The 25,384-nt window shown below is 38.2% G+C and overlaps 1 protein-coding gene across 2 annotated transcripts in view; it reads left to right on the forward strand.

Moving 5' to 3' along the window:
- LOC114646558 (ephrin type-B receptor 1) overlaps nt 1-25,384 on the forward strand; it is a 703,356-nt gene that overhangs the window by 490,541 nt on the left and 187,431 nt on the right. Inside the window, exons 6-7 of one of the 2 annotated variants that reach the window (XM_028794808.2) lie at nt 20,933-21,057; nt 21,751-21,798. In XM_028794808.2, coding sequence (XP_028650641.1) covers nt 20,933-21,057; nt 21,751-21,798 — 173 coding nt within the window. The remainder of the gene's footprint in view (nt 1-20,932; nt 21,058-21,750; nt 21,799-25,384) is intronic. The other variant, XM_028794809.2, reaches the window with a different exon arrangement.

Genomic DNA, 25,384 nt, shown 5'->3' on the forward strand with positions numbered 1-25,384 from the left:
ATGGAAAAGGCAGTCGCCATCTCCGGACATGGAAACCACTTGGTAAGTCACAGTCCTTTGATCGATGGTGATCACCTCGATAGACATGTTAATGGGGGTACGGTTGGAACGATAAAGGAAATGGGTACCTGAACAATGTAAACTAAGTCTAAAATACCTACACAATAACTATAATCGTAATAAATGAACAATAAAACAGCGGAGAAGCCGTGGATTAAATAAAAAGGCTGCAGTTATCAGCAGGGAGACATGAATACCGTGGCGAAGCAAGGAAGGGAATGAAGAGACCAGAGTGACAGACAGCCTTATATAGGCAGACAGCCAACTACGTGGGAGGCGTGGGGATGGGGGACCCAACGCCGCCTCACACGGCGACCGAGCTGCAGGCTATGGACGTATATATGTACGTAAGTAGGATTCAGTTAGCGTTGGGAACCCGCATATCAAATTTTGGGTATCGGGTAATTGGGTAATCTATACTAATAAAAGGCAAAGCCTTCACTGACTCACTCACTGACTGACTGACTGACTGACTCACTCACTCACTCATCACTAATTGTCCAACTTCCCGTGTAGGTGGAAGGCTGAAATTTGGCAGGCTCATTCCTTACAGCTTACTTACAAAAGTTAGGCAGAATACATTTCGAAATTCTACGTGTAATGGTCATAACTGGAACCTCTTTTTTGTCCATATACTGTAATGGAAGAGGCGGAGTCACGTATCGCGTCATCACGCCTCCTACGTAATCACGTGAACTGAAAACAAGGAAGAGATTTACAGCACGACTCCAATGCAGGAACGAAGGTAAATGACGTTAATTGTTGAGTGTCTTTTAATACTGTGTAAGCATACATATTAACACATGTGCAATTAAACGTGTGCATTTACGGGGTGATTTCTCAGGCTTAAAAGCTCGCTTTTTATTAAAAAGGTAAATGCAAACTGTTTTCATTCTGAAGGGCACAAACCACGTTAGATTTCAGCCGTTAAACACGCAAAAATGTCGGTACACCAGATAAATAAGCGCAACATATTATCAGTTGTATTGTATGCTTACAATACATATAGAAATGTGTTAATCATTAACTAATAGTATGGGATGGAGTTTTCCGACTCGCGCCTTCATTTAAACGATTGCATGTCTTGGTGGGTTTGCGTAGCTTATTGTCAATATCTTTACACCTGTTTTTAAGACTTATTGACTGAAACGGGCTTTCACGAAAAAAGTTAGGGCTTTGCTACAGGATACACCCTCCACAAGTTAAGGAAGTAAAAATAAAGTTATATATTTCTGTTTTATTTAAACCTTTTAAGTTCGTATGCATAGCCCCATTTGGCTGTTTTAGTTTTTTTTTTTCTTTCTTCAGTAATATTTAATCTCCTTAAAGAAAAACAACATATGCATTTTACTTTTTTTGTATCTCTTTAGTAATATTTTAGTGTAAAAGGATAACCAGTATGAACACATGTGCAATTAAACGTGTGCATTTACGGGGTGATTTCTCAGGCTTAAAAGCTCACCTTTTATTAAAAAGGTAAATGCAAACTGTTTTCATTCTGAAGGGCACAAACCACATTGGATTTCAGCCGTTAAACGCGCAAAAATGTCGGTACACCAGATAAATAAGCGCAACATATTATCAGTTGTATGCTTACAATACATATAGAAATGTGTTAATCGTTAACTAATAGTATGGGATGGTGTTTTTCGACTCGCACCTTGATTTAAACGATTCCATGTCTTGGTGGGTTTACGTAGCTTATTGTCAATATCTTTACACCTGCTTTTAAGACTTATTGACTGAAATGAGCTTTCACGAAAAAAGTTAGGGCTTTGCTACAGGATACACCCTCCACAAGTTAAGGAAGTAAAAATAAAGGTATATATTTCTGTTTTATTTAAACCTTTTAAGTTCGTATGCATAGCCCCATTTGGCTGTTTTAGTTTTTTTTTTTCTTTCTTCAGTAATATTTAATCTCCTTAAAGAAAAACAACATATGCAAGTGTAAAAGGATAACCAGTATTTAAACCTTTTATGTTACTTTATAAAGTTATTTTACACAATGTTGAAAAATTAATAAGAAAGCTACATATTTTGGCAGCTGCTGCTTTAATTTTCAATGAAATGAAAAAAGCTCTCCAAGAGAAAACCTCAATGAAGAAGAAACAGTTTGCACTATCTAAAAAGGAGAAACCCTCATTTATAAAGGTTTGCTGCAGATGACTTAACTGAAAATAAATGAATAGTTCCTATGTGTATAATACATATTTATCTATTTGACTTATGCCTTTATTCCAGCAACTTGCAACATCTGAGGTACAATTTGTTACATTACTTTGGTTTTTTGCAGCACAGGCAGGTGAAGTGACTTCCTCAGGGTCACACAGTGGTGTCAGTACCAGAATTTGAACTGACAAGCTCCAGGTTTGCTGAAATATTACTGAAGAAAGAAAAAAAACGAAAACAGGCAAATGGGGCTATGCATACAAATGTCCATCCATCCATTATCCAACCCGCTATATCCTAAATACAGGACAACGTCCACCATGTTAAACTTTCTTATTTATGGCCCCATCTTCACGAAATTTGGTAGGCAGCTTCCCTGCGCTAACCGAAACCGATGTACGTACTTATTTCGGTGGTATGACGCCACTGTCGGCCGCCATATTGAACTTTACAACAGTCTTTGTTACTTATGGGCTGCCTGCCTATATAAGGCCGTCCATCACTCTGGTCTCTTCATTCCCTTCCTTGCTTCGCCACGGTATTCACGTCTCCCTGCTGATAACTGCAGCCTTTTAATTTAATCCACGGCTTCTCCGCTGTTTTATTGTTCGTTTATTATGATTATAGTTATTGTTTAGGTATTTTAGACTTAGTTTACATTGTTCAGGTACCCATTTCCTTTATCGTTCCAACCGTACCCCCATTAACATGTCTATCGAGGTGATCACCATCGATCAAAGAACTGTCACTTACCGAGTGGTTTCCATGCCCGGAGATGGCGACTGCCTTTTCCATTCTTTGTGTTACGTATTGCACGGCCATTTCAGGCTCACTCTTGATATTCGGAGGAACATTGTGTCTTATGTATTGAATGATTGGGACAGGTTCAAGGTGTGGACTGATGACGGTACAGGAGATAATTATATTACACAGGAGCACTATAAGAGTGAAATGCTTAAGCCCTTCACCTATGGTTCTGCATGTGAGTTGATGGCTACCGCTGAATTGTTCGGTTGTCGCTTTGAAGTGTACCGAAATGGCCAAATATTTTACACCTTTGGACAACCGCCAATGCCTCTTAATCATCTTAGATTCACAGGTGACGATTTGAGTAGTGAACACTTTGATGTTTATGAATGTTTAAACTCTCAAAAGCTGGATGCGAAGTTATCGATGAAACCCATTTCAATTCAAACGCCTCCAATTTCCAGTAAGGCTCTGCTTCGCAATGACAATTAATAAGTCTCAGGGACAGACCCTACAAAAGGTTGGCACTGATTTGAGGCAAGATCGCATTTCACATGGCCAACTATACGTTGCATGCTCAAGAGTAAGCTCAGCGCACAGCTTGGTCATATTACAACTGGAGGGCCGAACTGACAACATGGTATACAAAGAGATCCTTAACAAATAATTTTTGGTATATTTTCCCTCATTTTAAAAAGGTTTACTTTTCTTCTTAATAAAAATTTTAAAGCAGTACTTCGCCGCTGCAAAGCGCAGGTATTTTGCTAGTTTACAATAAAGTGCACTCAAACCCCAAATGTCCCCACAAGTCCAGGCCAACTACAAATGCCTTACACTCTCTTCAGGCCACCTCCTTGCCTCCTCCAGAGACCTCATCCTCTTCCACCCGACTCAAGTCATCCTATGAACGGAGATGGCCCCTTTTATAGTCACCCGGATGTGCTCCAGGTGTTTCCCGGCAATCTTCCACCGACACACCCCAGTGTGGCGGAAGTGCCGGAAGCACTCCGGGTGTCCCTGCTCTTCTTCCCCCCAGCAGTTCCAGGTGTGGTGGAAGTGCTGAGGTCCAGGGCTCCCAAGGCATTGGGGCGCCCCCTGGCGGTGACCATGGGCCCCTACAGGGTTGAGCTTCACAGCTCTGTACCCATGGCCCCCAAAGGAACCAGGGCGGTCGCCCCCACATGGTCTGAGGAGGGCGTAAGCCCTCTTCCAGTCCTCCGGGGCGTCCCGGCCGGGTTGTCCCCCCAGCCACCTGCGACACTAGTCTATTCTAATGAAAACGTTCCTTATTTTCTTACACTATACACCAGCACTGAGCAAGGGTATTATTTTAAAGAGAGATTGCAAAACAGTGTTTTAGACAGTGCCAAACTATAAATTATACTTGTGTGGAGATCTGTATATTACATTCAAGGAACATACAAGAGAATAGTCTAATAAGAAAACCAAAGTCAGAAAACCCAAACTGAACATCACCAATTGTTTTAGAAACTACGCAAAGGAAAATAATCTTCTGTTAGCAAAGTTTTATCCATTAAGGAGTAAAGCTGTGTGCAATCACCACCACATTTACATTGTCACATACTAGTGATATAATCAGAGACAACCATTTTAGTCACGTGAACAGAAACAAAATGATAATGCAAAAATAAATAAAACTGGAATTAAATTAATGTTTTTAAAATGAAACCAAATCAAAAAACTAATGACAGAAATGGATTCATCATAAAAACAAAAAATACAAATGGGTGCAAAAATCCACATAAAAGCAGCACAAAGGCAGGTAAAAAATTAAGCCAGAATTATAATGTTTGTTGTCTGTATTACTTATCATTTTATTGTATTATAGAAGCTAATAGTTAAAGCAGACTACAAGCCAGATTATTATTTTATGTATTATTTGTATTTCATCTTTTATTATTATATTTTGTCTTCTGTTTTAATAAACAAGGTAAAATCTTTTAATATTAATTTGGTCCAAATTCTCACTTTTTTCTGGTCTCTGGGGTTAATGTGTTGAAGGTGTTAACCTATGGGTTTCACTGAAGAGTTAGGTAGAGTTAGAGATGAGAAATCCAAGACAAACAAGGGCTTACAGCTTTCAGCAAGTAAAACAAACCTGTTAAAGCCTCGCCAGAAGGTGCTAAGCTCAGGGGTCTGGAACTGCAGAGTGAACCGTAAGGGCCCTAAGGTCAACATTGCCTCTGAATCTTTCGCCCCTTAGTTTGGGATGGATAACCTTAGTATCCCCTTAAACTCTGCTCTAGATGAAGGTGGGCAGGGCACAAGCTCATTCATACACCCAAACTCATTCACTTGGGGCCAATTAACCTAACACACACATCTTTGAGATGTGTCAGAAAAATCAGAGTATCCAGAGAATAACCACGCAGACATATAGAGGACATGAGTTGTCTACTGAGGCAGTGCCTGGACTGCAATACCACTGTAGTGTACACTGATTTTCTAAACCATCCTGAATTATTTAAAAGCCAATCCTGATTTTTATTTTCTTTTTTGTAAAATTCACTGTAAAATAGCCCATAAGTTTCAGCTTTAAACATATGATGGAAATGGAAATCGGGTGAAGAATTTTTGTCCAGCAGAATCCAAAGAGTGGGAGATGGCAAAGGAAGATTTTCTTTTTGCTTCTAAAAACAAATTGTTGATGTTTAGTTGAATGGCCTGCATTTTAGCATTCAGCAGTTATAGTCAGACATCATCCTGACAAAGCCATCTGTCTTTTATAGTATAGAAAAGAATGACATAATGAAAACGAATACATCTTTCAAGAATGGAAGGTGTGGCTTTATGGCTTATTTTATACATAATTATACTGTATCATTTACATACTGTGCTTTTTGTTGCCACAGAACCATAAAAATAATTGCACTCTTTTGTTGTTCTCACTTAATTGCCTTACCACTTTGGCGAAGGAGAATGTGTGGGTGATGAATGTCATTGTGAAAAAACACCTTGTGTCTCTAAGGTTTGGCCGTCTGTGTTTGTAATCTCTTATACTGTACACGTCCAGAGAAATGTTTCTCAGAGCAAATCAAGAGGTTTGTGATCTCTGACATGACACCCTCAAGTGTTTGGTGTAAAAATGAACATGAATTTGGTTGCCTCCATGAAGATTTTGAAATGAAAATGTGCTATTGTTTCTAATTATTATTAGCGGACTGTGGTTTTAGTGTTTTTTAAGAAGGAACTTTACCTGCAGATTCCCAAATAATTCAATAAAAATCTATGCTGGGTATCCCTACTTCAAACCCAGACAGTAGGCTTGAGAAGCATATCAAACAAGATATATTTTATATCTTTTTATGATTTATTATGAAATTTTAGATTTAGAATGGAATTAAATTTATCCAAGGCAGTTAAAATATACCCTCTTTTCAGCAACAGAGAAGTAAATGCAATTTGATTTGTTGTTCATGGACTCATGGTATTTTATTGTTATCAAATATACTGTATGGTACCTCAGGTCTGTCTGGGCGCTGGTAATGCTGCAGATTAGTTGGTAACTAACCATCAGAGGACATGTAGAGTGTTAAAGAATTTGACAGCTGAAGAATCCCACTTGCAACTGCTAAGCTGAAAAGGTGAAACTGTTGCAGAAGAGGTGAACAGTGGACTGGCTGTGTGGTGCATTGATTACTATTAGTCAGCATAGTGAAGATGAAGCAAGCTGCAATCAGGATGGGCAGGATGGGAAGAATACATACAATACAATAAGACCTGCCTCGCATTCCATAAAATGCACAAGCCCCATTGCCCCATTTTAGAAATAATCTTTTTCCTAATTTCTTGCTCAAATCGACCTTGCAAGTGATGTTCCGCAAAAAACAACAATGTCCAATTATCCTTTTCCAGCAGTTGCAAAAATACACTATAACGGAAAATGTTTTGATGTTTACTGTGGAGTATCAGTTTTTTTCACACAGTCAAACATGAATTGCACTTTCACAGTCGAGTCACAGACTTGAATCAAACCATCTCACCAAATGATTGGTAAATGGCAAAAGGCATTTTACACCTAATGCTGTACATAAAATCGTTATTAGAAATATATTACATTAAATTAAATAGTATTTTTATATCCTTCAATTTATTTGTTGTCACATAACCATAATAGAGTATATAATAAAAAGGGTGATAAACCAGTCCAACTGTGAATATAGGACTGCTTTGGGATAACCAGTCCTCATTTGTCTTGTAGAACACCAGAACCAGGCTGGAATGTAAAGATTTGCAGAGCCATGACCATTGTAATCATAGTTATAGACATTCTAACCTAAGGAGAGAGACTCGGTCATTAGATCAAATTGTAAGATACTCTGAAGGTCTTTCTTCTGCCTGGACTCTGTCTGTGCCTGCAAGGCAGGTCACTGTATGACATCTTACATACTATATCCATGTATTCTGCATCAATTTCCATTTAATATATTTAATTTACTCCACGACCTTGGCTAAGATATAACAGGCTTAATGCAGATTCTTTGTATCTAATTGAAATGAAGTCTCTATTCTTTTGTTTTCTTCCTTGCGTCTATTTATTGTACAGCGTTTGGGAAAAAAAAGTGATTGATTTCAAGTAGTAAATTATTGCCGGAGGTGCAGCACATTTATTGGAAATTGAGCGTGAGACTTTTATAAGCCATTGAATTATTTATCATCATCTCTATTACAAGTTGCAGTTACTGTTGGATTCTTATATTAAACTCTCATATAAATGTAGTCCAACATTATTTAATATTCCTGTCCCAACCATCAGCAGAAAATATTATTGTTGCCTTTAAAATTGTTTAGAATAAAATCCCATATTTAATGTGTTTAAATAACGACTTAATCAAAATTTTACTTAATATCATGTGTATTCAAGAGTGTCAAAAAGGTGTCATAGTTAATGCTACTGCCTTAGAACTCCACAGTCTTGGGTTGAAATTAATATCTATGTGAAGTTATCATCTTCCCATTTCTGCATGAGGTGTTCACCATTTGTGCTGCAGGGATTTAATCCAGCTCAATGAACTAGAATATACACGTCCAGAATTAGAGTGAATTTTCTGGCAAATGCCATTAACAGTTCTGTTTCTGGTAGCTTGATGAGATCTGCTGCCTACTGATAGGTAGAATGAAGGTGCAGCGCGTGAACCTTGGTTTGCTTCATGGCTGGGAGTGCAATCCATGAGATGAATGGATATTTTTTTATAATTTCCTTCCATAGTCTAAAGACTTGATGTTTAGCTGAACTGGCCTGTGGTTAGGGAGTATGCCCTATTAGGGACTCATATCCCACCAAAGAGCTGGCTCCTTGTGCCAATGTAGCCAAGTTAGGCTCCAATCACTTGTGGACATGGATGGAAGACCTGGAATACCCACAGAAAGGTCCATGGACAGTGACACAATTTTCATAATTTTGGCTCTCTACACCACCACAATGGATTTGAAAAAAAAAGCAATCAAGATGGGACTCAGAAGCACTTGGAAAAACTAACAATCATAAATATAATGATCATTTTCAATATTTGGTTGAAAATTCTTTACAGTCAATGACTACCTGAAGTCTGGAACCCATGGCCATCTCCAAGTGCTGGGATTCCATCCTTGTGATACTTGCCATGCCTTTACTGCAGCTGTCTTTAGTTGTTGCTTGTTCGTTGGACTTTCTGCAAAAGCATGAAAGCATGTCCAGTTCGGTTGAGGTCAATTGATGGACTAAACCATTAAAGAATATTCCACTACTCTGCTTTGAAAACCACTTGGTTTGCTTCCTCAGTATATTTTGGCTCATTGTCCATTGTCAGTTTTGCAGCATTTGGCTGAATAAGATCAGATAGTATGTCCCTATACACTTCAGAAATCATCCTGCTACTTCTGCCAGCAGTCATATCATCAATAAGCACCAGTGACTGATTTCCATTCGCAGCCATGCATGCCCATGGCATAAAATTGCCTCCATCATGTTTCACAGATGATGTGTCATTCATTGGATCATGAGCCGTTTCTTCTCTTTTCCATACTCTTCTCTTTCCATCATTCTAGAATATATTGATCTTAGTATCCTATGTCCAAAAAACATTGTTCCAGAAATGGACAAGCATTTAAAAACTGTTTTCTGGCAAATTCTAATCTGTCCTTCCTATGCTTGAGGTTTACCAGTGGTTTGCACCGTTACTTTCATGAAGTCTTCTCTTGATTTTATACTTTAGAAATAATAGGTCTACTTCCTGGAGAGTGTTCTTGGTTTAGCTAAATGTCGTGAAGGGATTTTTCCTTCACCAAGGACTGAATTCTGCAATCATCCATCACCATTGTCTTCTGTGGTTTTCCTGACCTTGTGGTGTTGCTGAGTTCACCAGTGTGTTCCTTCTTTTTAAGAATGTACCAGATGGTTGATTTGACCACTGCTCATATTTCTGCTATCTCTATAAAGTGTTTGTTTTGTTTTCTCAGCCTTTCTTGCATGGACAGCTCTTTGGACCTCATATAAAGAGTTCACAGTAACATCTTCCAAATGCTCTCCAGAACCTTTAATTGCTTAATAGTTCATGAAATAATGAGGAAACTGCTCCCACCTGGCTATGGAACAGGTTGTCAGTCAAATGTCCAAATACTTTTGAGCCCCTGAAAATAGGTGGGCTATGCAGAAAAATGGCTGTCATTCCTAAACAGCTCATACTATATTTTTGGTAAATCCCTTAAATTCAAACTGAAAGACTACACTTCAATCACATAAAGATTGCTTTATTTCAAATCCACTGTGGTGGCATACAGAGCCAAAATTATGAAAATTGTGTCACTGTCCAAATACTTATGGACCTGACTATACATCATAACTTCAGTGGTCCTGCTGTTTAGGAACTTAGATGAAACATACATTTCCTTAATGACTCAAACTCAAAGTCAAGGGCCCAGGTTTGTATTACTTGACTTATGAGTCTTCTCAAATTGTTTTAATTTAGGGTGCTTCAGCACTTGCTTTTTGGTTTCTAAGAACTCTGAGACTAATGTTAATGAGTGGCCTTAACAGTCTCCACTAGCAGTCAATCAGTGTGTGAGCCTATAACCACCATCGGCTTCATGAGTTGAAATACAGGAAATGAAAGTTTAAAGCACGTGGAAAGACAGATAGACAGAAACAGGCACCTGAACCTTGTCAAATAAAAAAGAGAAAATCTCATTGGAACTGCTTGTGCTCTGAAGCACAGAAAATACAAATTAGGATTTGTCATACTAAACCTGTGGCTGACCTTTTATATAAAAGAAACACTAAAGAAGTTGCTTTTCTAACTTTCATACTGCCTGCACAGAGCCCTTCAAACGGTTCTTGGAGTCTCCAATGCTGAAGACTTCTAATTGACAATTTTCTGAATGTCTTTTGTCAGCTCCCCTAAGATGCAGAAGGAGGTGTGAGAATGAGAACGAAAGCTAACCTTTTGTTGTAAGGTGCAGTAGAAAAAGAAGGCAAAACAAGGCAACAAAGCCCGCAATTATAACCTAGCTGTCCTTCAGAAAGATACAAGGCTCAATATTTATGACTGCCCTGCTCTTTTTTGCTTCACTAGACAGTTGAAGAAAAAATAATCAGACTGAAGTATATGTTTTTATTGTCTTTTATGGATTACTTGCATTTTTATTATACTTATTTTTATTATTCTTATTATACTTAGAAACTTTTAAAGATAGCCCAGATTGCTTTAAGGAGAAATACTCTTCTATCTATTCATCTATTTGCTCTGACATACAACTATGCAACTTTTAGGTCACAAAAAGCCATGGTGAATGTCCATATCAATGGACAAAGCTGGGAATGCCCTACAGATTGTTTGAGAGCAGAATCTGAAGTAGGATACAACTTAAAACACAGTATGAAGCATTGACACCAAAAGAGATCAAGCGTTTATTTTTATGTGCTCCAAAAAGCAGAACAGACCCTGCAGCACTGTGAAACAGTTCCAAGGAAAACATCTGGGACAGCATAATCCATTTTAGTTCCTTTGTAAGCTTTTGACTCTTCCTCAGTTAAATAAAACTATGACTAACATTTTTTTAGGTTTTGGTTTGGATGGCTTATCTCCATTTTGGCCTCCATTTTGGGCTCCATTCATAGAACTTGCAGCTGCCAGGTGCTGTCCTTTTCCAACCTGCATATGGCACCATCTGGACCTTGAATGTCCTTGTGAAACTTGTTTTCTCTGATACAGAGTCTTCCATTGAAGGATGCTTGTAGTGGAACAATGTAGAGTTTCCATCTGGCCTGATAACATATCTCATGTGAGCAAGTCATACTGAAGTCATTCAATCTTAGAAGTCTACAGGGCAGAAACAAAGCTGGGGCCTAATAGTATCCACTATGCCATGATAAATCACTCATTTATACTTAGGCATGATTACAATAAGTTTTACCAGTTAACCTGCCTTTATTGTATATTTATTTTAATTTTATTGTACCCTTCTATTTCCAAGTGCTTTAGGAAGTCTTGCTTTTACATACTAGAAAGAGTTCTATTACTAATCCTAAACAAAAATGATATGTCTCTCTATTATATAAAAAAATCCTGGGACGAGATGAGACTTTTTAGCATGGGACGGGACAAGACTTTTTCAGAGAGATTATTTCATGTCCCATGAGACGAGACTTTGTGCCAAGAGATTTAACCACGCCCAGGGCCAGAAATAAAAGACAAAGAGTAGATGACAAAGTAGAATGTCTTAAAGAGGTTCAAAAACGTTGGCACAATATACATGCAGAGCAGGTTAGAGATAATGAAAGTACTAAAATTCGAAAATCTCAAATAAATGATAGTAAAGATCATATTGGCGCAAATGGAAATTAATACTTGTTGAAATAACGGAACAGCGAAACGAGATTGAATATATGGGCATAGGTGATATGACAGAAGTATATAGATATTGTTCAGATTTAAACTAGTCGGAGATTTGTAGATCATCTAATACGTATTGCCATCATTGAAAAGTAATGTTTCTTCCCAATGAAGATGCGTATCCACGAGAATTAAAAGATTTGTTGTTTGGTGAAAGTGAAATCCACATATCCGAGTGGCAGAGATGTGAAGTGGCTGGCACGTAGCGCAGGCCAGGGGGTTTGGCCGAGCGAAGCCCCCTAGAAATTCAATATGTATAACAATTTTCACATCAAGCATGGCAAATAACAATCAAGACATTAAATAGTGTGTTTCATTTTGAGCATTTATTACTTAAGGCCTGAATTGGAGTAAGGCATAAACTAGATGAAGACAGGCTACCTGTCTATCACGGCATGCATTCACACATAAAGCCATATTCTTTCACACTTGACCACTATACCTGCATAACTTAATACAGGCATATATACATATATTGAAATGCTTTAAAAATACAGACTTGTGTGGAAAAAAATGTGAAGTTAAGACAGAAAATTCAAGACTAATAATTCCCTTCCATATTTAGTGCCAAGTCGACTTAATATGCATGTCTTTGGGATATCTGAGGAAACCCATGCAAATTCCATGCAGCTCTTAACTGAGTAGACAAGGTACTGTACAATTCATGTATTACATGTCCAAATGAGTTATAGAATAAAGACACAAAAGAGGTGAGCACAGGTTGGGGTTCAAAAGGGAAAACCCCATTTAGCGAGGTAGACGATGAAAAAGGCAGTGCAATAGCATACTGCTGTAACCATATAGCATGATATAATAAAAGTGGTCTTCAGACAACTCGAGGGTGTGAATGCAGTGTTTTTTATATTGGTGTTTTAATGGATGTGAATAAGGCAGAGTTACACCAGAGCTAGTATTTATTTTCTGATTTAGCAAAATTGAGTAATTAGACAGACACATTACTGTCCAGGTTTTTTTTATGTTATTCCCTCCTCTTTAGCCTTTATCTTGGCTCCTTCAGACATAGCCAAAGGAACACACACCTAACACGAGTAAGAACATCTTTTACAAATGTATAATTACTGCTTTCCCACATTTCCAGTCTTTTCTTTATATGGTGCCATTCATATTTAGCACTATTTCAGTTAAGGTATATTAGGGACAGAACTTCCTCAAAACCAAATGAGTGCATGCCAACAGCAGTGCACTGAGCTTTCTACAATAATCTTAACATCAAAAAGATCTTAACTTTGCTATCTCTTCAAAAAAGGAGCACTGTATTTACTGTCGCAAACGTCTCACAAGGCAACTGTTTCTGAATACTTCCTGAGGCCTCCTGAAAATACCTTGGCTGATTTGATGGTAACAGGATTAGTTCCTGTTGGCTTGTGGAGCTGTGGGGCAGTGCTTCATATGACAGTGAGTCGCAGTGTGTACTGTGTAAAGCAGATGGACTTGTTTTGTCTGGCATGTGCCTGGTAAACAGCATGATTTGGGCCTGAAGAAGCAAGTGTGAAATTTGCTAGCAGATCTTTTGCCATTTGGGCCAGGCTGGCTTGGCATGGGACTGACTAATTTATCCAGTCTGAACAGCATGAAGGTTATGTACAAGGAAGTGGTTAAAACATGTTGTTACAGTTAAATCATATAACTTAGTAGTCAAGAAAAAGATGCAGTTATCACAATGTTGGAAGGAAATATTGAATTATCTTCCAAAGAGCAATAGAAACACTAGAATGTTAAAGTGTACATCAAGAGACATATTGTAGATTAGATGAAAGACAACTTATGGTTTGAATCTACATTTTTATCAACAAAAAAAATCGAAAGAACCAGAATAGGGTTTTCCATTTTGTTGAAACTGTCCACTTTTAGGTGCACATCCAATTACATCAAGCATCTTTGAAACTCACTTATTCTGCCACAATGTCATGGGAGTCACAACCCATATGAGGACTGAAGCAACCCCAGACAGGAAACCAGTCCCTCACAAAGCACACTCATTTATCCTGGGCCAGATTAGAGTTACCAATCACCTAAAACGGATGTGTTTATGAGGTAGAAGGAAAGTGGAGTACCCGGAGGAAAAACTATGTAGATACAGTACATGGAAAACCTTTGATATGAACTAGGACCATGAGCTTTGATAATTTAGGGTGCTAAAGGTGGATAAAGATAAAGATGGAAACATACTCACAAGCAAGGAGAGTGTGTTGAGCAGATGGAAAGAGAACTTTGAGAGGCTGATGAATGAAGAGAACGAGAGATAGAAGAGGCTGGATGATGTGGAGATAGTGAATCAGGAAGTGCAACGGATTAGCAAGGAAGAAGTAAGGACAGCTATGAAGAGGATGAAAAATGGAAAGGCTGTTGGTCCAGATGACATACCTGTGAAAACATGGAGGTGCTTAGGAGAGATGGCAGTAGAGTTTTTAACCAGATTGTTTAATGGAATCTTGGAAAGTGAGAGGATGCCTGAGGAGTGGAGAAGAAGTGTACTGGTGCCGATATTTAAGAATAAGGGGGATGTGCAGGACTGTAGTAACTACAGGGGGACAAAATTGATGAGCCACAGCATGAAGTTATGGGAAAGAGTAGTGGAAGCTAGGTTAAGAAGTGAGGTGATGATTAGTGAGCAGGAATATGGTTTCATGCCAAGAAAGAGCACCACAGATGAAAAGTTTGCTCTGAGGGTATTGATGGAGAAGTATAGAGAAGGCCAGAAGGAATTGCATTGCGTCTTTAAGGGACCTGGAGAAAGCATATGACAGAGTGCCTTGAGAGGAGTTGTGGTATTGTATGAGGAAGTCGGGAGTGGCAGAGAAGTATGTAAGAGTTGTACAGGATATATACGAGGGAAGTGTGACCGTGGTGAGGTCTGCAGTAGGAGTGACAGATGCATTCAAGGTGGAGGTGGGATTACATCAGGGATCAGCTCTGAGCCCTTTCTTATTTGCAATGGTGATGGACATGTTGACAGACAAGATTAGACAGAAGTCCCCATGTACTATGATGTTTGCTGATGACATTGTGATCTGTAGCGATAGTAGGGAACAGGTTGTGGAGACCCTGAAGAGGTGGAGATATGTTCTAGAGAGGAGAGGAATGAAAGTCAGTAGGAACAGGACAGAATACATGTGTGTGGATGAAAGGGAGTAAAATGGAATGGTGAGGATGCAGGGAGTAGAGTTGGCGAAGGTGGATGAGTTTAAATACTTGGGATCAACAGTACAGAGTAATGGGGATTGTGGAAGAGACGTGAAAAAGAGAGTGTAGGCAGGGTGGAATGGGTGGAGAAGAGTGTCAGGAGTAACCTGTGACAGACAGGTATCAGGAAGAGTGAAAGGGAAGGTCTACAGGATGGTAGTGAGGCCAGCTATGGTATATGGGTTGGAGACAGTGGCACTGACCAGAAAGCAGGAGACAGAGCTGGAGGTAGCAGAGCTAAAGATGCTAAGATTTGCACTGCATGTGATGAGGATGGATAGGATTAGAAATGAGTACATTAGATGGTCAACTCAAGTTGGACAGTTGGGAGACAAAGTCAGAGAGGCGAGATTGCGTTGGTTTGGACATGTGCAGAGGAGAGATGCTGAGTATATTGGAAGAAGGATGCTAAGGATAGAGCTGCCAGGCAAGAGAAAAAGAGGAAGGCTTAAGAGAAGGTTTATGGATATGGTGAGAGAGGACATGCAGGTGATGGGTATAGCAGAGCAAGATGCACAGGACAGGAGGATATTGAAAAAGATGATCCGCTGTGGCAACCCTCAACAGGAGCAGCTGAAAGAAGAAGAAGAATGAGTATTACTAAACCATTGTGTTAAAAAATTTAGCAAGATGTTTAAGCAAGAATTCACACATATTAACAAACAGCATCATTGTACAATAAAGGGCACATTAATGAAAAAATAACAAAACATTCATATACTCCCAGCAGTGATGCAACTAGAAAATGTGTCCTTTTGGCAAAAGCTCCCGATACTTTGTGCCTTTTGTGCTTAATCTAATGAAATTGTATTTATCATTTTCAATATTAACCAGAGGGAATGCCCTGATATGACAGCTTCACACTACTGGCAAAGATGAGTAATCCAATGATCCACAGCTATATGTCGTCAAGTCAAGAGTATTTATTGTCATTTCATCCATATACAGTAGTACAGCATACAGTGAAACGGCTGCTGTTGGGCTTTCTTGGCTAAAGAGCTGGTGTTGTGGGACCAGGTGAGGTTCTCTGCCAGGTGGACACCCAGGAATTTGGTGCTATTGACAACCTCCACAGTTGAGCCGTCAATGTTCAGTGGCAGATGGTCACTCTTAGTCTTCCTAAAGCCAACAATCATCTCCTTTGTTTTGTCTACATTCAGAGACAGGTTATTGGCTTTACACCAGTCCATTAACCACTGCACCTCCTCTCTGTATGCTGACTCATTGTTGTTGCTCATGAGACCCACCACAGTCGTGTCATCTGCAAATTTTATGATGTGATTAGGGCTGTGTGTTGCTGCGCAGTCATGAGTCAGTAGTGTGAACAGTAATGGACTGAGCACACAGCCTTGAGGGGCTCCAGTGCTCAGTGTGGTGATTCCGGAGGAGTTGTTTCCAATTCTGACTGTCTGAGGTCTCTCAGTCAGGAAGTCCAGAATCCAGTTACAGAGGTAGGTGTTCAGTTCCAGAGGCTCAGCTTTTCCGTCAGCTGCTGAGGAATGATCGTGTTGAATGCTGAGCTGAAGTCGATAAACAGCATTCGAACGAATGTGTCCTTATTATCCAGATGAGCGAGAGCCAGATGGAGAGTGGTGGCTATTGCATCATCTGTTGAACGATTCCGGCGGTAAGAAAACTGCAGGGGATCCAGTGAGGGGGGCAGCAGGGTTTTAATGTGCCTCATGACAAGCTTCTCGAAGCACTTCATAATGATGGATGTGAGTGCAACGGGACGGTAGTCATTGAGGTTGGACACTCTCAACGTTTTTGGCACGGGAACTATGGTGGTGGTTTTGAAGCAGGTTGGGATGATGGCGGTGCTCAGGGAGATGTTGAAGATGTCCGCAAAAATGCCTGTCAGCTGGTCTGCACATTCCCTTAGTACTCTGCCAGGAATGTTGTCTGGTCCTGCTGCCTTCCGTGGGTTGACTATTCGTAGAATATTTCTCACATCGGCCACAGTCAGATTTAATGCCTGATCACTAGGAGGAGAGGTGATCTTCCTGATCACCACGTTGTTCTGTGCTTCAAACTGTGCATAGAAGTTATTCAGCACATCTGGAAGGGAGGCGTCTCTGTCACAGGTAGGTGGTGTTGTCCTGTAATTAGTGATAGCCTGGATGCCTTTCCACATGCTCCATGCGTCTTTGTCATGTAGGAAAAGTCCATGGATTCTCTGGGCATGTGCACACATTGCTGCTCTGATAGTGCAGGATAGTTTGGCCCTCGTTGTTCTCAGAGCGATTTCGTCACCTTATGTTTTATTGTGACAGTAGAAGTACCCTTACTTGTACAACAAGGCTGAGAAAATAAGAGAAATGATCAGGTGGGCCCTAAACATGTCAGCCTATTTCATTCCTGCATTGTGTTTCCTAAAGTCTGGAATAAAATCCCTTTAGGATTTAGTCACATCCCAGAGGATGCTGCTGTGGACTGGCAATTTCACTTTATTACTCACCAACTGCAATTTGTTTTGACCTTTTGTAATAAAATGAGAGCCTCTTTTATCAAATCTGTCCTGCAGGATAGCTAAAAATGTCTTAACACTGATACCTGTAATAATATTCATCATGATTCCAAATGGTGGTAGTTTCTTTTATATGTAAAGTTGTTACAAAGATTTGCCAGTTTAGAGAGTCATCAGTCTTCACAACAGTAAGCTTTGGGAACCTGGGAGGAAGGTCAGGCACTTGATAGTGTTCCAGATAGTATCAATAAAACTCATATTACTGGGTAAAGAAGAGGAGGTCCACCTCTTTGTTTAGAAAAATGCTCCTGAGATCTGAAATTGACATGCAAGTTTGTAATGCCCTTGTGCCTGCAGCAAAGAGCACCTATCCCTGCTGGGACATCTTGTAGTTCATGACCGAGATGAACCAGCAGTAAGTGAAAAGGAAGAGTGACTTTCAATTACAAAACAGTCAGCCTTTAAAAAAAAACAAAAACAAAGAAATAAAGTGTCTCAGTACACTAATTAACAATTATAAATAAGTCTCCAACAAAATCATCCCCATAAAACAATGTCTCCAGGAGTACAATATCCATCCATCCATTTTCAAACCCGCTTATCCAGTGCAGGATCACAGTGAAGCCGAACCTTTTCCCAGCAAGCATTAGGCACAAAGAAGGAATAACCCCAGGACAAAGTGCCAGTTCATCACATACACTAGTTATATATAAATAAATAGAATTAAATCAAAGCCCATCCTTAATGTATCTCCTTAACCTCTCCAGGCACTGGAACAAATCTGTCTTGTAAAGCCTTCATCATCACAATCTTCCATTTCCATCGGTACACATAGACCCTCCACTCAACATAGCGACATTACTGCGTTGCCACCTCTTTGTCGAAGATGTCATTGATCTCTTCTAGTTCTGCCCTCTCTACATTGATAGCGCAGTGCTCTTCATTCTGTCCCACATACTGTTCCCCCTTCTTGTAGTGACTCTTCTCCATTCTCCTCTGCTGTCTCTGGGTAATTCAGCAGACTCGAATTCAGCTCTATCACAGAACTCCATGACAGCTACTGATCCAGCTCAGCAGCACCATGTCATCTGTCCTGACACTCTTGAAAGGCATTCATCTCTAAACTATTGCTTTCTTTCATTTGTTTCTCTTTCACTGGGTTCATTTTCCTCCCTTTTTTCCCTCAGCACTCACCCCGTCCACCTTAGATACTGTGACAACCCCAGATGTCACCAGTTCATTACTGCTGCTTCCACTGTAATTAACTAATACCCACAATCACACATGCTCACATGCGAGCCATTTCTCCATAAAGGTTCACTACTGGGAAGTACTCTAAAACTTCAAAACTCATTGTTTTTTTGTTTTTTTTGCTTAAATACTTTAACCCAATAAAACACTCATTGACACAACATGTGACAAAATTATGGCGCAATTTTATGTTTGATAGAGGATGAATGTTGGCAGTAAAAAATCGGGCCAAATTAACTTGATGATACAGTCATGATAATAAATTCTTGTTTATCATGGTGCTGCAGGGTGGTGACATGTTACATGTTGGTCAGACATGAAAGTAGGAATTTCAGTGTATTCTGTACATCTGACAATACTGCTACGAGTATAAGCAAAACCACACTCTTAGACAACAATACTTCCCTTATGTGCTGATCCATTCTGAAAGCTTATAATTCTATAGGTACAATACAAAAGCTACATCTATACTTGCACAAGAAGTGTGAAAAACGATCAAAAGTAAGAACAGTATCTGGAAAACAGAATGTCACCAAATGTTAAATCACAAAGGTTAATTAAGCTTACAAATTTTGACATCTGATAAATCTCTTAATGAAAACAGTGTAAAGAACTTTATTGAAGAATGGTGTGTAAAGTCTTACTGTACACATGGAACACAATACAGTTTAAAGACTTTAGGTTTAATTGAAACCTGAAGAATTGGTGTGGAATACACTACCGAGCAACCCAACTGGTCTATTAGCTACTGCTGTAGTAACTGATTTAGGACAGTTTATGTTTCTTCCTGAACATATTATAGCAGCCACAAATATGAAAAAGTTAAACTGGGTCAAGTTGACTGGATTTGAAGAGGTAGCTATTGACACCTACTGGTAATAAGAATGTGAGGTTACTTCTTTGGAAGAGAAGATATGGTGTGCAATGGTACTTTTTTTATTTTGTTCATTATTAATTGAAAAATTGAAGCCAGTGGACCAAGCATTGCTGCACCTCTTGGTTTCATCTGAACTTCACTGTGGATAACAGGGTATACAACATGCCTTCTCTGTTGCCATCTTCTTCACCCGTCCACATGGGATTGTTCAAGCATGCTGTATTCTCGGTATAGGCACATGTGTGTCTGCCTTTTTGACATTCCTGGCCAGAAAAGACTTTCATGTTCAAACAAAAGTGGTTAATTGCTAACAGGCAGATTGATAGCACTGTTAAAAAACAATATCGAAAAGCATTATCTGCAAATCTGGAGACTGCAGTGGAGTGGACAGAAGGATGAATTTCGGTGCCTAATTATCTAAATGAGGGAGCGGTTGATATCTCAGAGGATTTGAAGCAGATTAGTGTAGTGCTTATTAAAGAGGCATTAGTGCAGAATTAAGACAGCTAATTTTGCAAAGAAAATTTGTTATTTTACCAGCCTTATGTTAGGCAGCACAATAGTGTGTGTGGTTAGTATGGTTGGCCCCCACCTTCCCAAGCCCTTGGTTCAATTCTGTTTCAATTAACTGGTGTTTTCTCATTTTGTTCATGTGGCTTCTTCACAAGGGGGTGCTGGTTTGAAGCTGCAATAAAAAAATGATTTTTTTTTACTGGGTTGCCTGTCACTATTAAATTAAACCTGGCAAAATCTTTGAGCCTTATGACTGACTAGTATTTTGTGAATGATCCCTTTTTTTTCCTGAGAAAAAAAATTGGAATTAAAGTGAAAGGAAAGTTTATTTGTTTTTTTTTTCTGTACTGTATATTGTCATTGCTTTCCATTCTCTCACAAATAGTCTGTCATGTTTATTTACCCACAATCAAAACAACATTTCAAATAGCATTTTCTTTAATTTCTACTGTGCAAATGTTAGCAGTACAGCATCAGTACTTTCTGTATTTTTTTTCATTTTGACATTGTAAATAGGCTCAAAATAAAACACTTCAGCAGAGTTATTTATTTAGTTTATTTATGTATTTTCCCTTCAGTCTTCAAATGCCTTCTCTTATCTGTCCCCTTCAAACAGATGCATAAGATATTTGGACCAAAAAATGGTGCCAGGCAATCTTTCTTTTTCATTGTAATGCAATTTTTATTAATGTTATAGTGTGCATGTGTCTATCTGTTCCTTATTAATTAAACCTTTCCCTTATTTGTTTTTAGCTCCATCCATGGTTCCTATCATGCATCAAGTGAGCGCTACCATGAAGAGTATGACACTGTCTTGGCCACAACCTGAACAACCAAATGGAATTATTCTTGACTACGAGTTACGATTCTATGAAAAGGTACGAAAGGTTGTTGGGTGGAGTTGGAGTTTAGCTCAGTTTAGTCACTGACAGTGGGTTAATCAACTGTTTAGGAGGTAAGAGTATAATATAAGGTATGGGCTGCCACCTACTTCTGCTTCTCCAGTTCTATTGCCTGTCACCTTTTATGCACAGAGGCCCATGCTGCATAAGGTAATTCAAGAGCTTACCTTTTATCTGTATGAAATGGTCCTGAATGAGATACAGTATTTATATGCATGGCTTTCTTATTTTGTTTTGAAATAAGTTAAAATTGTGGCCTCTGGCAGCTGCAAAAGATTCTTATAAAGCATATTAGAGCCAAAGGGAATGTGAATTACTTTCATGTTTAAATGTTTATTAATTCTTGATGAGTGTCAACTGCCAAGGCGAATGTAATGCAAGGAAATTTTGAATCACCCAGCTTAGCTTGTTTAATTGAATGCTGTGCCCCTGGTGGTTGGAATGGACTGTTTACATGCTTGACCACTTGAGCCCTTATCCAGCGATGTACCATCTGGGGTGGTCTCATGGTGGGGGATGATGTGGAGCATGGCAGTGTTGCAAAATTGTGACTCAAGCAGTCATGACAGATACTGTTCTGTCACCCTCTCCTTATCCCTCTCCCCCATTTACAACATGTTTAAAGAGATAGGGCTGTTCTACTACTTGCCCTGTTCTCCTTTCCAACAGGATAGCCCCTGTCAGCTAAATGGACACCCCCTGGTGCTTTCCTCTAAGGTAGGAGAATGAATATCTTTTCACATTGGCACATAGCACTACAGCATGATGTGATTTAAAACAATGTATTACAAAACAGTGTGGTCTGTGCTTTTATACTACACAAACTAGAATACAATATGATATAGTTCTACTTTTTTGTCATCCATTCATTTATCCACTGCTTAATCCATTTCAGGCTTGTGATGATTTTGAACATGATACAGTTTGATTCAATCAAGCATAATGAAACATCTTTATTTATAATGCTTTACATATTGTGGTACTGTAATTAAAAGAAGATGCTGGCCAATTTTGGCAAATGGGGTCATTATAATACTAACCTGATCTGATATCAAAACCCTGGTGTTTTTAATGTTTTGTTTTAATTTTTATTCATTTATATTTTTACTTCATAAATGTTGACTTTTAAAGAAATCTTGAACACTCTAAAAATGGCATCAATTTTTCATGTTATTAAAATATAAATCTCCAACATGCTTAATCCAATTCAGGGTCACCCTAATTTGAATGATGTCATGAAGTACCCACCCCGACTGGTCATATGTTTTGGGATTGCCCCACACTCAGCCATATTAGGAAAAGTAATCTCTGCTTACCTGTCAGGCAGTATTGAAACCACAATAACTGTAATCCTCTTACAATAGTTTTTACCGGAAGGGATAATACTGGGTAATGAATAGTCTGTTATGTCTTATTACATTGCTCTTGTATCACCTCATTTTTTGTAATGGGAAGAATTCTAATCTGCCCACTATAACACAGTGGAAAACATGTTTTATTCTATAATAAATTAAAATAAAAATTCAATAGAGTGGTGCACTGTGTATCAATTCTGCCTAATACGTCCAGGATCCTCAGGTCGAATCATAGTCCTACATGGGTTTTCCTCTGGTTATTCATTTTTCTCTCACATCCTCAAAGATGTGCTGATTAGTTAACTGACGATTCTTAAGTGACATTGTGTTGGACTGGCAACCTCTCCAGGGCTCTTTAATGCCTTGTACACAATAGACTATCTATGACACTGAATTGGATTAAGGGGTTTTTTCATTTTTCAGCAACTGCAATTGTCAAAACCTTCTTTAAAATTTGGATATAATGTATTAATGTCTTTAAGTAAGGATGCTGGGGTTCTGGAGTCTTTAGGAGATTACCTCACACTGGGTTACCTGTTATAACTCTCATACATCTTACAATATTATTAATTGTTCTGTATTATATACATTATATTGAAATTATATCCAAAAGTAATTAAGCAATTATATTAAAAAAACATAAAATTTAAAAATACAAAGGCCAATTTCTTTCTAAGGCAAGGCTTTCACAACTACCGTATCTTCTTCAGCCATTTTCTTTCATACAGGTGGCAGGACACAGCAGATTGCAATCAGACACATTTGGCATTAGATAACACACTCGCACTGGAAGGCATACATTTCAAAACATAAAAAACTGAAAATAAGACTACAAAGTTTGAGAAATAAATGAGACAAAAGTTATATTGACATTCCATTTACAAGAACTGTTGGAGCCAAAGAAAGAAGTGGAATTTGTTTATAAGATATTAAAAAAGACTTGGATTTTACATGACCTTCTATGAGAAGAAATTGGTATTTAAAGTTTATATATATAATTTTGTTCACATACAAAAGAAATGAAAATGGCATGGGCAGAGGACAATGATCCTTTTAAGGGTTACAGTATATTGTGCTTGAATTTCCCCTTTAATAAAAAACCAGTACTCATAATGATTTAGTAAAAAAAAATACAATATGGCTTGATACAGTATGATGTGTTATATTATAATACTGTATATATTATATTTAAAATGTTGATACTGAATATAACAAAGCACAATATAATGCAGTTCTGAATGATACTTATAGGTTCACAGGGTCACCATATCGTCAATATTGTCACATGTACAGACTACAGTGAAATTCTTACTTACACATGCTAATCAACATGCAACACACCACCTCTCTATGGCGCTATCATCAGTGATTATTACTTACTTAACTTGATATGATATGATATGTATAACAGATAGCCAAATATAGTACAGTTGATTAAGTGCATTATGTTTTGATTGCTATGGTATTACATGTTAGGAATTTCTTTAGACCTGGTTACATTTGTCCCCAGAAACACAATATGTTCTTGTTTTCTTTATTTAATCAATCATGAATAAAGGTAATATTTCTTAATGTTATTAGCTCTGCTACCTGTCTAAGATGGGTTGAAATGAAAGTATACTGTGCACCATCTAATGGAGTACATTTTGTAATGCATGCACTAATACATGCATTGTATTTTTCATTCCAATAGATGGCACATGACAACCATTGGCACTGCTTTTACAAATCCCATACCAAATAGCTTATAATTAAGACATAGCAACCAGGTGGAAACATAGATACATAGACACATACAAAGACACCTGTCAATTTTTTATTAAGGTGGAGGTTTGAAATTATCATAGTGCCATTTTGTGGCCACGTTACTAGGGATACAAAGGTCAGTTGCTAGGAGTGTCTTTCCCAGAAATAGCATTAAAAACTGCTTTTAAAGCCAGCTCCATATATCTGTGATAATGAATGGCACTCTTAGAGGTACCTAAAAGTCTTAACAGTACATAATTAAGTTGCATTGTTAATGTTTATTGTGTATGAATTGGGCTGAGCATTATTTTTATGAGTAGCAGAGATGACCAAAAGTCATTCTTTAAGTGAGAAAGCAATAATGATAAAAATTATAAAAATAACAATAAGTATTGTTCCAATAATTAAACATACTTCTAAAAATACTGAGAATGTACAACTAGGAATTAAATAAAATTTTAATGATAATAAACTGTAAGACACACTTATCAAAGTAATAAACATGAACATATTGCAAGTATAAGTCATGCAGTGCTCCTTTACAAAATCTCTTCCGACTCTTTTCAAAAAGCACATTAAACAAACAGCCAATGACCATTTTGAACTTTGATAATTACTGCTTTAAATCAACAGTGCATTATAAAAATATCTAATATTTTATTACAGAATGTCTCAGTGAGAACTTTTCTGCAGATGTTGCATGATTTACCCCTTTAAAATCTTAATGTGAAATTAAGGTACTTCCATTGTCTTGTATGGGTGAAATATATGGCTATTTTTAAAGTCAAATTAAATGCTTATTTTTTATCTTTTTATTTCTGGTTATATGCTCTCACGATGAGCATTACAAGTGAATGATAGACTGTATGGGTGTGGATTACTTTTAACAGATCTATCCTATACAGCATGATTTCACACAATGCAATATGAAATACTCTGAGATGTAGTATAATATGATATTTCATAATGCCAGACAATTATTTAAGCATTAAAGTTTGATCAAGAAGTTATTTTAATAGAATCATGAGAGATATGATCTCTGCTTAGGTTTCCAATGAAAGTGCAATGCAGCAGTTATTATGTTATTAATGTGTCCTCTTATAGTAGAGCATTGCTTAGCATTGCCAAGGGGAGTGGAAACACTTCGAGGAGCTGTGAAGGGGGCTGTAACTTAAAAGGACTGTCACTGTGACAGCCTCGAC

Source organism: Erpetoichthys calabaricus, chromosome 2 (assembly GCF_900747795.2).
Source record: "Erpetoichthys calabaricus chromosome 2, fErpCal1.3, whole genome shotgun sequence".
Classification (NCBI taxonomy): Eukaryota; Metazoa; Chordata; class Cladistia; order Polypteriformes; family Polypteridae; genus Erpetoichthys; species Erpetoichthys calabaricus.